This window comes from Nannospalax galili, unplaced genomic scaffold (assembly GCF_000622305.1).
Source record: "Nannospalax galili isolate Female #2095 unplaced genomic scaffold, S.galili_v1.0 scaffold271, whole genome shotgun sequence".
In the NCBI taxonomy this organism is placed as follows: Eukaryota; Metazoa; Chordata; class Mammalia; order Rodentia; family Spalacidae; genus Nannospalax; species Nannospalax galili.
The window spans coordinates 4,585,074-4,599,062 of record NW_008331789.1 but is presented as its reverse complement, the minus strand read 5'-3'; the positions used below and the strand labels follow the sequence as shown (position 1 = coordinate 4,599,062).

The 13,989-nt window shown below is 37.9% G+C and overlaps 1 protein-coding gene across 3 annotated transcripts in view; it reads right to left on the bottom strand.

The window, feature by feature from the left end:
• Fbxl5 (F-box and leucine rich repeat protein 5) overlaps positions 1 to 13,989 on the bottom strand; it is a 41,646-nt gene that overhangs the window by 12,128 nt on the left and 15,529 nt on the right. For all 3 annotated transcript variants that reach the window (XM_008826888.3, XM_029560522.1, XM_008826887.3), the window contains 4 exons: positions 11,844 to 11,969; positions 9,549 to 9,697; positions 8,205 to 8,287; positions 6,814 to 7,539 (listed from right to left, as the gene is read on the bottom strand). In XM_008826888.3, the coding sequence (XP_008825110.1) occupies positions 6,814 to 7,539; positions 8,205 to 8,287; positions 9,549 to 9,697; positions 11,844 to 11,969 (1,084 nt within the window). The remainder of the gene's footprint in view (positions 1 to 6,813; positions 7,540 to 8,204; positions 8,288 to 9,548; positions 9,698 to 11,843; positions 11,970 to 13,989) is intronic.

Below are 13,989 nucleotides of genomic sequence, written 5' to 3'. Positions count from 1 at the left end.
ACATAAAGGACATTTTTTGCTCCTTGCCCTCCTAGGTTGACTAGTTCCAGGAGACTACAAGCATCTTTCAAAATGTCCTATAATGGTGGTGGGTCACCTGTGCTCTTGATCAAGGAGGCCAAGGAGACCCCACCAGATGGACTTGAACCAGTGTCCAGTCTATAAAGAGGAGGGTCAACACAGAGGAATCATTTCATCCATGCTTCCAAGTGAAGCCAACCATGGTCGAACAGGACCTTTGACTTATCTTCACATAGGTGGAACTGGTAAAAGAAAGGAGCCAGGGGCTCATCCTAAGCCCATGTGACCCCTAAGGAACAGATCCTTAAATGACCTTAAGAGTGAAAATAAATCGGTTTATCTGGACCAACTGTGTGGCCTTAAACACCCAAAAGGAAAGTATAACCAAAGATTAAAGGGGCCAATATAATTTCACAAGAGACCATATGTATAGCTAAAGGCTACATAGCAAGCAACAATGCCAGACAGGCGATACCTCCTTCTGAGTTGTTGGCCAGGGTGGCCAAAGGGATTCCCAGATAGTAACCCAGCATAGAACTTGGAAATTGAACAGCAGACCCCAATCTTATCCAAAGGAATATTGACAACTGAATACTGCTAGATAAGGAACAGCTGACCCTCCCAAAACAAAGACCTCTAGATAAGCTGACTAGATTCACCAGAAGGACAAGTAGTGGGGAATGGCTGGGGGTGCCGACAACACAGCAGAAGTAGCTGGGGAATGGCTGGGGGTGCCGACAACACAGCAGAAGTAGCAGGGATATCAAAGTATAAAGGCTCTAGTGGGGGAAGGGAGGCTATGGGGGGGTGCTACCTGGGAAGTAGGTCTATTAAAAAAAAAAATTCTTCAAAGCATAAAAATTTTGCTCCTTACTAACTAACTAGTAGATGTGAAAAACATTACCATTGAAATCTACCTGATGACTTTATATCCATGCTCAGATGCCAAGGAGCTCAGAAATGAACTGACTGTGACTAGTAATAATCAGATATATAGAGATTAGAAACACATATGCATCTTAGTATCAGTTGTATTAAAAATGAATTTTTCTGCATGAAACTGTGTATTTTAAAAATGAAATGGAGAACTTTTTTAAAGTTTAAAACCTCACTTAATTTTATGTCTTATAGGGTTTATACAGAGTACAATATTGTATAAGTGTTTTAATTTAACTGTAAACCTAATAATTTACAGCCAGTTTTGAAAGAGAAGAAAGCAAACATGTAAGATTTAGAACTACAGTTCCTGGGGAAAAAACTAACAGAAAGCCAAGTGTTGTGCTAGTGATTCTCTGGAAGATTCTGAAACATGAATAATGGCTCACCAAGGGGATGAAACAAGAAGGAAAAGACAGAGTGGAACAAATGAAAAAGATTAGGCTGTCTTAGGGGTGAGCAGCTTCCTCCCTAGAGAAGGCATTTCTCCCCTATAAGAAAGGAGACTGAAGGTTGAGATTATTTACTCAGCCAGGGAACTTTCTGCCACCAGGTGTGGCCTCAGAGAGACAATGGGCATGATGCTGTCCGGAGCTGTCCGAACCAGGAAGCCAGCTCCAGTGGCAAGCACAGCAAACAAGGACACAACTCTGTTCCACCATCCTGGCCTGACCCAGAGCAAGCAGCATAAGCTGGCCCTGCCAAACCTATGGGAGTGGGAGGTACACAGGATCCCCAGAGCAGCACCCCAGGATAAGGAGACAGGATGACTCATGCAGAGCGAGGATTACAGATGGCTAAATAAGGAAATGCCTACATCCATTCTGCAATACCCAACATTGTGGAGTTTTAAAAAATTTTTATTGAACTTTTGTAGATGGAGCACAGGACCCATGCCAACTCAATCAGACAAGGACCCAGAGTGGGTAGCGGGTCGGCCAGCACTGTATTTTTGACAGAACAGCTAATACATACAATGGAATGTTTTCATGCTATATTTGAATTTATCTTTTTTTTAGTATCCCCTTAGCTTAGTTTTGAATAATCAAAACCTTCTTACAAGAGGTCAAAACCAAGAAGTTTCACTGATGAATTCTCCTACACATTTAAAGAAGAATTAACACTATACCTTCTCAAATTCTGCCAAAATACTAAAGAGGAAGATTCTCTACTCATTCTAATAAGGCCACCATTATTACTCTGAAATCAAAGCCAGACAAAAATACAGTAAGAAAGCTATAAGCCACTGTCCCTTATTAACACAGGCAAAATTCCTCATCGAAATATTAGTAAACTAAATCTAGTAGCACACTGAAAGGATTATATATATAAACCAGCAAAATATGATACACTGCTAAGGAAAAAAAAACAAAACAACCACATGATTGTCTTGAGAAAAAAAACTCAGTATCTCTTATTGGTAAAAACATCCAGTAAGGGAAACTTCTTCATGAAAAAGGTCAAAAATGGAAAACCTACAGCTAACATCATACTACTCAGTCATAAAAGTCCAAGTTTTTCCTATAAAACCAGTAATAAAATAAGTGTTCATGGGTGTCACTTGTATTTAACACAGTATTAGAAGTACTGCTCAGAGTAATTTGACAAGAAAAAGAAGTAAACAGTATCTAAAAGGAAAAGGAAAAGTAAAATTCTGTCAGATAAAAATATCATAAAGGATTCCACAAAAATCCTATTAGTATTAACGAATTAATTCTGCAAAGTGTCAGGAGATGGAATCAACACACAAACCTCAGTTGTATATACACTAATAAAAATCTGAAAAATAAACTGAGAAAATAATTCCATTTACAGCAGCATCAAAGACAGTGAAATACAGAGGAATTAACCTAAGTAAAAGACATGTATACTCAAAGCTACAAAACACTGCAGAAAGTAATTTAAAATGATTTTCAATAAATGGTAAGACATCCCACGTTCATGGATTGGAAAGACAGTATTATTGACACACCAACCAATACAACCTATCAAATCAAAAACAAATTCTTTACAAAAATGAAAATGTCCCTCCAAAATTCATAATCTCAAGCCACTTCCAAGAGCCAATCTTGAAAAACACAAGTTAGAAGACATATTTCTCAGTTTTCAAACTTACTACAAAGCAAATTTAGTCAGAATAATTAGATAAGCAAAAAGAAATAAAAAATATCCAAAGTAGAAAGTGATAATCAAAATGATCTCTTTATAGATGGCATATTATATGCAGAAAACCTTAATGAATTTATACACAGACTTAGGGATATAGCTCAGTGGTAGAGTGTTTGTCTGGCACATACTGGATCCTGGGTTAGCTCATCAGCACAGGAAAAAAAAAAAGGAAAAGAAAACCACATGCAAAATGCTGTTAGACCTAAAAATTCAGCAAAATAAGAGCAAAGCAACACATAAAAATCAGTTACTAGCTGGGCGTGGTGGCACATGCCTTTAATCCCAGCACTGGGAAGCAGAGGCAGGCGGATCTCTGTGAGTTCAAGGCCAGCTGGTCTACATAGTGAGTTCCAGGACAGCTGGGGCTACAGGGAGACCCTGTCTCAAATAGTTATTTAATGAAATAATTGCTACAAACTTGCCAAGTGTTAGAAGACATATAGATGTACAAATCCATGAGGTTCAAAGACATGAAGAGATGCAATTAAAAGAGGTCCTTCAAAAGGTACATTCTAGTTAAACTATAAAAACAATTTAAAAGCACTAAGACCACAACTAGACTGATTTTTCAAGTAGATACTTTGCAGGCCAGAAGATAATGGAATAAATCAGTCAAGGTGTCAGAAACAGTAACTGTCAGCTAAGACAACTACACACTATATCCAGCAGAACTGTTCTTCAAAAATGAATGGTGTCCCAGATAAGAAAAATTAAAGAAATTTATCCTCACTAAATCTGCATTACAAAAAAAAAATGCTTGAGGAAGTTCTTCAAGTAGAAACAAAGTGCTAAGTACAAATAAGGAAACTTCTGGAACTATAAAATTCAATGCTAAATGTAAATATATCATCAAATCCAGACCACTTGAATATTGTTAATATCGTGTGAATCATTTAAGCTTCATGATGGAAGTCTATAAGCAAAAACAATAAAAAATAACAATAGCTAAAATAGTCAAATACATGAAAGGCAGCAGAAATGAGGTAGAGTGTGGAAGATTTTTCAATATACATATGTTTTTATTGAACTTTTGTGTATTTCATACAGTGTATCTTAATCATATTTAAACACCCTCCCCTTTATGCACCTCCCTCTCCCCCTACTGGATTTTATGTATTATATCATATATGCTAAGACCTATCAAGTCACATTTGTGTCCCCAGATGTCCCTTGTTTTATACACAGCTGAGGTTAGTTCTGAAGTTGGTGTAGAAAGAGTCTAATTGCAGTATTTTTATGTAAGCCTCATAATAAGCATGTACCAAAAGATATGTAACAGATAAACAATAATGAGAAAGGAATTGTAACTTGGTACTACAATTACCAAATTAAAAAATAACAAAAAAAATGAACAAAGGACTTAAAAACAATGAAAAAAAAATGATCAAAATGGTATAGTTTTTTCCTCTCCAGAATTATGTTGCATGTAAATGGATTAAATTCTCCAATAAAAAACACAGAAACCAAATATGCTACCTACGAGACAGCCTGAGTAACATCAACTATTCATCTCTCCTTAGCATAAAGTCTGCATAACCTGAGGCCTAACAAAGGAAATCTGTCCTTAAGGGACTGGATCATATAAACAATCAGGGACACATCTTTATCACAGGCTGAGGTCCCCATGTATATCAAGACTGGAAGGACAGGCATTCTGAGGGACTAGGCATAAGAGGTGACATTTGATACCCAGTTCACTGGGCTAGATAGGACTATGTACACAGGAGAGTCTAGGAAGAAGTTAATTCAGGAGGATCCTCAGGATTTCTATTGGGGCTTTAGTGGCTGTGCTGAACCCCACAGTGGGATATGATGTTTATGAGGTAGGAGAGCCTCAGCTTGATTTACATCAGCATGTAAATCGAGCTTGTGGATGAAAAGGGTAAGCAGACAATGGGGCTTGTCTGGGTTACTTGAAAAAAAAGACAAAAGAACAGCTCTCCGTGAGCTGTTATTTTGTCTTAAAAGACAAAAAAGACAAAAAAAAAAAAATCAGTCCCATTCCTAAACATCTGTCCATTTATCATCAGGGTGCTGGGAAGCTGAGAAAGGAGGTGGAGAGTTATGAGGGACCCTAGGCTACATGGTGAGACCGTGCTCAAAACCAATTTTCCCCCTATACACTGGCATTAAAAAAAAAGGAAATTAAGAAAATGACTCAATTTACAATAGCATCAAAAATATAAACTACTTAAGAATAAATTTTGTAAGGCATACAAAACTATAAAAAATAATGTAATAAATGGAAGAAATGCAAAGAGAGATTCAAACAAATACTTGTACGCAGATGCTTACAGAGGCACTATTCAAAATAGCTAAAATATGGTATCGCAGGAGTAGGACTTGGAGAAACAGGCATCAAGAGTCATACAGGAAAGCCAGCTGACTGGAAGACTGGGCACCCTGCCCTACCAACCGGAGCTACATGGTAACAAAACAGCATGCACAAGAACATGTCTGAATACGGAAGAAGGCCGGTTCTGTATAAATGACCTATGGAGTCATGGCAATCCACCAGCTTTAAGTCTCAGTCCTGACCAAGCTCTCAAGCCCACTTCCACTCTCAGGAACAAGTCTAGCCCCCTATTCTGTGAACCCAACACTGTATCAGAGTACACATAGCCTAACAGCTCCAAGTGGGTCCAACAAAGCATCTGGAAGACCTGGCTGTAGAAATCCACCTCTCAGAGCAACTCATCATTTTGCCTACAATTATCCTTTACCCTGGGAAAAAAGGGGGAGGGGTGACTAGTTTGATATGCTATGAATTGTGCTTACAAGGCTGGGATGTAGCTCAGTTGCTAGGGCTCTTGCCTAGCATGCACCAAGCCTTAGTTTGGTCTTCAGCACTGCATTAAACCAGGTGTGGTGGTACACACCTGCAAGCACCTGGGAGGTAGAGGCAGGACAATCAGAGGTGCAACGCTGCCCTCTTCTACTTAGCAAGTTTGAGGCCAACCTGGAAACGAAACCCTGAATCAGAGAGAAAGAAAAAGGAAAAAAAGGGGGAGGGGGACAGAAAAAGAAATAAAGAGTGTGCCTGCACACAAAAAAGAAGAGCCTTATGACTTAAAGTACTAAGTTGGGCACGGTGGCTCATGCCTATAATCTCAACACTCAGAAGCCGAAGAAGGATTGTGGTAAAAGTGCAGTCTGGGTTAGAGTGAGACCCTGTCTCAAAAGGTGTGTGGGTGGGGGGGAATCAGTAAGTAGATACTGATCACCAGCAGCCCCAAATCCTAAACTCTAGCTTCATAATCTAAACTCTAGCTCAGCAGCACTTTGGGTTTGTTTACAAGCACTTAGAAGCTGTGTATCATAATGAAGCTACTACGGACATTGTTTTCCCAAGTCCGCAAAGCAAAATTTCCTTCTGTAACACATCCTTGAGACTAAAACCTACATATATATCTACCTATCAGAATGTCTTACAAAAATGCAATGGCCAATTACTTATTAGTACTTACTAAACTTGTAAATGCAAATGCTTCTGTATATCACAATGTATTTAAACTAAGATGAAGCTTAATACTGGTATCAGAAATTATACTGGTTCAACACTAACAAAGCTTGGTTAACCCCTTTGCTTAAATAAATCAAGTGGAAAAAAAAAGATCAAAATTTTAATATTTCCTCTGAGAACAAGAACATGCCCATTGCCTAATTGCTCTGTAACTGAATACTCACCTGAGACCATGGTCTGTGATCTGATAACATCCAGACAGACTGAGGAACAAAAGTACACGTCCAGTCTCTTGGTCAGATTTTTCATTCCCAAAATAAACTAAGTCTTTTCCCCTAGGCAATGTAGTCCTTAATGCTTTTCTACACATTGCAGAAGATGTTGGGAGTGCTGACATAGTTCTTAGAGCTGTCCCTGTACAACAGAATGAATGACCACAATATGCAAAGGCTGGAGACGTACAATGCTGCTGCCAACAGACACTAGTCCTTAGTCCAATAACATCCTTACTGTAGCAACCAGATGAAGAACACCCAAAGCTGGAGGCTGTTTCCACTACACAGAGGCTTTCAACATTTCTGTGTCTCCACTCTACTGCATCTTCAATGTCAGCCAAATCTTCAGCATCTAACACCCACACGTAAGGAGCAGAGAAGCTTTCAGAAGGCTCAGGTTTAGTCCAGGCGTGCTCATTAGTGATCTCTCCGCCAATGCCTTTGTCAGTTAGATCCTGCAAACAGGGATACTGCTCAGTGGACTGCTCGGGAATGTCTTTATCTGTCCACGGAGCTGCAGTAATCTTGCTTGCAGAAGTTTTCGAAAAGCTATTCTGATGAGATGTCAGGATCCCAAGAGCTCTAGAAACCTTCTCTAGAGCTACATCTGTTATTTTTTCACATCCAGACAGATCAAGATGCCGAAGACTCTGGCAGCAACCAAGCCAAGACCAGCTACAATTAAGAGGCAACAAAACTAGTAAGTTCCTCAAATGCATTAGACCACATGTATACAGATAAATACTAGAAAGATTTTAAGTATAATAAAATCACTTAAACATTTATGGAATTTCTACTATCAGGGACTATTTCCAGTGCTAAGAAAACAAAGAGATACTAAGAGTAGTAATTAAACACCAATACTGTTAATAGAGGACAGGATGGGAGAAAGCCATGGATGCGAGACCCTCAGAGAACCTCTACTTATGAAGTAGGAAACCACAGAAGTGGGAATGAAGGGTGGGCTGGAATAAGAAGGACAAGCTGCTAAGAGAAAGCTGGACTGAACCAAAAAAGCATGAATTAAAAGGGATCTTTTCCAAAAGGCACTTAAAAGCACAAATAATACCTTAAAAACAGATAATACCATGTCTAGGTTTGCAAGCCTAGACTTCATACCATAACACACAGATGGCAAAGCAGGTGTTTTGGATCAGCTGTCTCCCCTGGCCAAGAGGCAAGAGCTTGGGAGGATTCTATCAAGTGATAGCCACCCACAGTAGGGATTTGGTAGTAAAATATAATAGTATGAGTAAACAGAAATTATGCAAATAAGAAAATAGAGAACACTTCTAATGATTCATAATTAGAATTTATCCAGCTATTTAAAAATAACTAACCTGTCAAATGCAGAATCTGAAATGTCAGTTTGGGTAAGATCCAGATGCTCCAGGTTAGGACAAAGCTCTAAAATCTGCCTAACCTAAGAATGGAAAAAAGTCACTATGAGGATCTGGGACCTGAAGTTAAACAAGCAATAAACAATAGTAAATACAACCTAGGGGTTCTTCTCAAGCCTACATGCGTACTAAAAGAAAAAAAATCACTCAGGGAGTGCATTAAAATATATGTGCTCTGGGCTCAAATTTCTTTTGTTGCTGTTTTGTTTTCTGTTTGCTCGTGTGTGTGTGTGTCTGTTCATGAACATGTAGGCAAGAGGGTGATGTCAGGGTATCATCCATCATTCCGTCTCTCACTGCACTTGGAGCTCATGGATTCAGCTAGGGCAGCTTAATAAGCTCCAAGGATCCACCTGTCTTCACCACTACCTTCTACCCAGCACTAGGGTTAGCGGTGCTTGCCACTGTACCTAGCTTTTATATGGAAGCTGGAGCTCCTGCCTCAGGTCCTCATGCTTGTGTACAGGGATTTCACCAAATGAGCCACCTATCTCCTCAACTCCTGGGCTCAAAATGTCTTATAAATAAGACTCAGAAAAAAAAAATGCACATTTTTACAGAAATATTTGCACATCTTTCCTTGTCTTCCATGTTATCAACAACCATATAAAACTAGGCTTCACTTAACATCTATAAAATTGAGTAAATCTGACCTCTCCTAGCTCCTGCTCCCTTATCTATACACACAGGCAATGTACTGGATAGCTTTAGTGTCAACTTGACACACCCGGGTTGAGGGAGCCTCAATCAGGGAATTGCCTCTATTGGACTGGCCTGTGGCCATGTCTGAAGGGCATCTTCTTGATGAGAGATGTGGGAGGGCCCAGCCCACTGTGGGTAGTGCCACCCCTAGGCAGGTGGGCCTGTGTTGCTTAAGAAAGCAGGCTGAGCAGGGGCCAAGGGAGCAAGGCATTAAGCAGCGTCCCTCCATGGCCTGTGCTCCAGCTCCTGCTTCCAGGTTCCTGCCCTGAGTTCCTACCTTGGGCTCCCTGATGAACTGCGACCTGGGAGATGTAAGCTGAGTAAACCCTTTCCTCCCCAAGTTGGTGGTGATCAGTGTTTTGTCACAGGAAAGAAGAACAAACTAGGACAGGCAATAATACCTATGCTACAAAGAATACTCTAGGAAATGGAATTCCATGAAAGCTAGCAGTGCACATCTACCCATGGGAAGACACTTGATTTTTCTCTTCCCCTTAAATAAACATGGGAATAAGCAAATCGAAGTCACATCACTGCTATTTTTCTTAATACTCTAGCTAGCTAGTATTAATTTATACATACCATTTTGCTGGAAACTGCAGAGCTGTAGGCTAACACTAAAGTTTTTACGGAAGTACCAACATATGGTAGAACATTATGGATTAAGCCATGGAGTAAACGTTTTTCCATTTGTGCAATGCTGATAGCAATCGATTTCTCAGCAGATTCTTCTGTAAAATGAATTCAAACATCTAAGAACCAGTTAGTTACACCAATTACAACTAGGCTACTTAAGGAATCACCAAAACTAATTATGAAATACTCTGCACTGTCATTAAACTCCCTTCTACAAATAATTCTACTTTCAGGCAATCAAAGAGTTTTGGAAAGAATTTTGAAGAGAGAACAGTAAAAATTCTTCAAGAGATTAGAGTAAGTGATCGCAAAGGAGCAATGATCCATAGAAAACAGTATCATCAGTTCCTAAATAAAAAGGAGTCAGAGCTAGAAGAGATCTGATACAACTGATTAGCCATACCATCATGAACCTTCAGGGAAAAGAGGTACTTTAGACTCATCAGGAAATTAAAAATGAGCAATTTTTTTTTTTTTTGCATTTTACTCAGTAGGTTCGGTAAAGTGTAGATGTTTATAACGAGTTGTACTACTACAACAACCATCACGCACAAAAAACTACAGGCTAGAGATACAGCTCAGCAGCAAACTTCTTTCAAAGCATGGGTGAAGACAGGGGTTCAAGCCCCAATATTACAGAAGAAAAAATTCCTACAAACCCCAGTTTGATATAAAGAAAACCTACTACACTAAATAAAACTAAGAATTTTAGCATAGACTGGGTGTAGTAGTACCGGCCTTTAAGCTCAGCGCTCGGGAAGCAGAGGCAGGCAGATCTCTGTGAGATAGAAGCCAGCCAGTGACAAATACTGAGACCCTGTCTCAAAAAACCACAAACCAAAACAAAACCAAAAAAACCACAGAGAATTCTATCACCTTCCCTTATTTATCTTACTCTATTTTTCTTCCTAATCCATTCCTTCTTTCCTGTGGCCTTCCCTATTTAAATGTGTAGTAGTTACTAAAATCTTTAAAAATATTAAACAGCCTTTGCCTGTCAAGAGATAAGCCCATGACCAACGCTAACTGAAATAAACTCTTCCTTACTAAGCAAGCTTTTAAAACTATACCAAAATGTGCCATCTTCATTCCATGAAAAACTAAAAAATTAGTTTACTTCTGAAATAGTAACAGCAATCACTGTAGTCCTTATTTTCCGTGTGTGTGTGTGGGGGGGTGTTTACAATTTCTCAACTGCAATTTTCATCATCTTTTAGGAAATATCTAAGACAGAATCTGTGTCTCTCCATACTCCCCAACACCACCTGTGTATTTCTATTACAGCAATTTTCTTTATGTACCTTGGATTGAGAATTATGTATTGTAGGGGCTGGAGAGATGGCCCTGTGTTTAAGAGCACTGGCTGCTCTTGCAGAGGACCTGGGTTCATTTCCCAACACCCATATAGCTGCTAACAACCATCCATAACTCCAGTTCTAGGGGATCTTGATGCTCTCTTCTGACCTCCATGGGCATTGCATGACACGAGTACACTTAAACACATGCAGACAATACACTCAAACACATAAAATAAAAAGAATAAATAAAATATTTTTAAAAGAAGAATTATATATTCTAAATTCTTCCCCATTTCTGACTTAAGGTAGAGATAAATTCTTATCCTCAAACTCTCTCACATAGTACTTAATGAAAAATAATCAAACCAACAACCATACAACACAATTAGTTTTCACTGTTTTTTGTAGTGCTGGAGAGTAAACCAGGACTTTATGCACATTATATAAGCACTCTACCCTAGGCTACATGCACCCCAAACTTCTTACACACATTACTTCTTAACTCCACAAAAACCTTATGAGGCAAATGAGATGACTTTACATATGAATAAACAGATTAAACTTCATGTTTTCCTTCTCTCAGCCAAAGACACCTCAGTCAATGCCAATGGACTGATTAAACAATTCTAAAAATTACACTGTAAACTATAAAGCACTATACTGAATATAGTTTATATCCACATAAAAGTAGCCATCATTTTCTTATTCTAATATAAAAACATAGTAATCCACTCTATTTAAAAAAACACATTTCTGACGAATTTTACATTTGCTTATTATTCCTTAAAATGTTATAAAGTTGTAGGCTTTTAAAATATCTTTTAAGTATCTTTAGAAAATATGAAACATGAAATACATACATTTTGAAGCCTAATAATTATTAACTAGAATGTCAGTTATATTTAAATATCATGTAATAATTGTAATTCCAAACATGAATTACCAGATTCATCTATATCGGCATCTTCATCCCATTCCTGAAAAGCACGACTTTCATCTTTCCTATTTCTCACCCACTCCTCATCAGGCTCAGTATCAAGTTCAGTGGCAGGACCACTATACCAGTCACCTTTCAATGAATAAACAAGAGGAACAAAGTAAGAATAGATGTACTACTATCATAAAAAACGTTAACTATTTATAGTAAAAATCCCTACACACAAAATATATCTATATCCCAGGCAATGACCCAGCTATTTTTAGAAGTATTTAGCTGTGGCTAAAAAAAAAAAATTACAAACATATAAACAAAAGACTCAATTTCAAACACACACAAAGAGCTACAACTATGTAAGTACAATTAATAGTACTAGATTATTAATCAACAGCAGATACTACATGAAGTAAATCTTTCTCTAAAACTAAAGTCACAGAACTACAAAAACATAATCTGTCATATACCTGTTATCTATTTTTGAACATTTTTCTTTTATAAAAATAAGTTTAATGGTCATAATCCAATTTCTAAGAAAATTATAGTACCCGTATGTATAATTTTAAAAATCACTGAAAAGAACCTAACCTTTTTACCCCTATTGTGGCTTCACACTGGCTCCAGCAATAGCCCCATTACGATGACAGCTAACAGATAAAAGGAAGGACTTTCTACTCTGCAGTCTCTATCCGCAATGCAGAAGTGGGTGCAGAAGTAGGTACAACAGAAGTCAAAGGAAAGTGAAATCATGAATTTATAGATCCTACAGAATATACTATAACTAAATTATATGACTCATGTTAGTGAGCAAGACACAATGAAATCAATTTATTAAGCTCTTAGATTGTATCCAACCTAGCCACCACTGACATTCTAGGCCGGGCAGTTCTTTGACATAGGGTGCTAACCTATTGTTTACAAGGTGCTTAGCAGCAACCTAGGCCTCTACCCACCACAGGACAGTATGATATCCAAAATTAGGACAAGCAAAGATGTCTCCCCAGACATTTCAAACTGGGGTGGGGGGGCAGTGCATAAAACACTTAAATACCATAAAGAAAAAACATTTGTACTCAAGAGTTTTGTCTAAATATGTTTAAAACAGAAAAACAGTAGCATATGTAAGACACGGCACTTCCTGGATCCTAGCGCAGATTACCTTTAATGGTCTTTGTAACATCCCATCTAGTTTATTTAATTCTTAATTTAAAAAACTGTTACATCCATATGTACCTGCCCTGAATGGTGGCACATGCCTTTAATCCCACCATGAGGGAGGCAGAGGTAGAAGGATCTCTGTGAGATCCAGGCCAGCTTGGTCTACATAGCAAGTTCCATGCCAGCTGGGGCTACAAGGCGATCCTGTCTTAAAAAAAAAAAATAAATCTGTATGTGGCTTCTTTGACTTTTTATTATGTATTTTACTATCCTAAACTAATATGAAAAATTAGTCTATACCAAGATAATCCCAGCACTTGGGAGACCAATACAGGCAGATGGAGAATTAGAGGTCAGCCTAGGCAATATATATAGTTAAGACCACTTCAAAAAAAAATGCTACATATTTTACCAAATAAACACTTTTTAAACAAGACTCATAATTTAAACAAGACTCATAATTTAAATCAGTCAAAATTTTGTAAGAAATACATACATCCACAGTAAACTGACCCATAAACGGAAATAATAAAGAAATATGACCTTTGAGGCTGATATTTAGAAGAAACTTTTAATTCAGTGAGAGAAAAATGTACCCTACATCAGTTACAAGTATCCCATGACTATATTATGCTCATAGAAAGAAATGTTCTGTAACTCTTCACATGGGAAAGCACAATGAAATAATCTGAAATTATGATTTAGAGAACATATTATCTACCATTTAAAAAAAACATGCTAAAGACAAAAACAGATTCAATTGTTTTAAGCCATGACCAAAAGGGAACCATAATCATGCCTCAACTTCTTATTTTTAATAAAATGGATGCCATATTTTTAAAGTACTCAAATAATCTATTTAATAATTCTAAAAAATCTATTGCATTTAGTTTTAAGTTTCTACTATGAAAAATTCTAAGCATAGTCATCTCCTATGTTTAACAAGTGATCAACATTTAGCCAGTATTTTTTGCACTCTCTCTATTTTGCCCAAGTA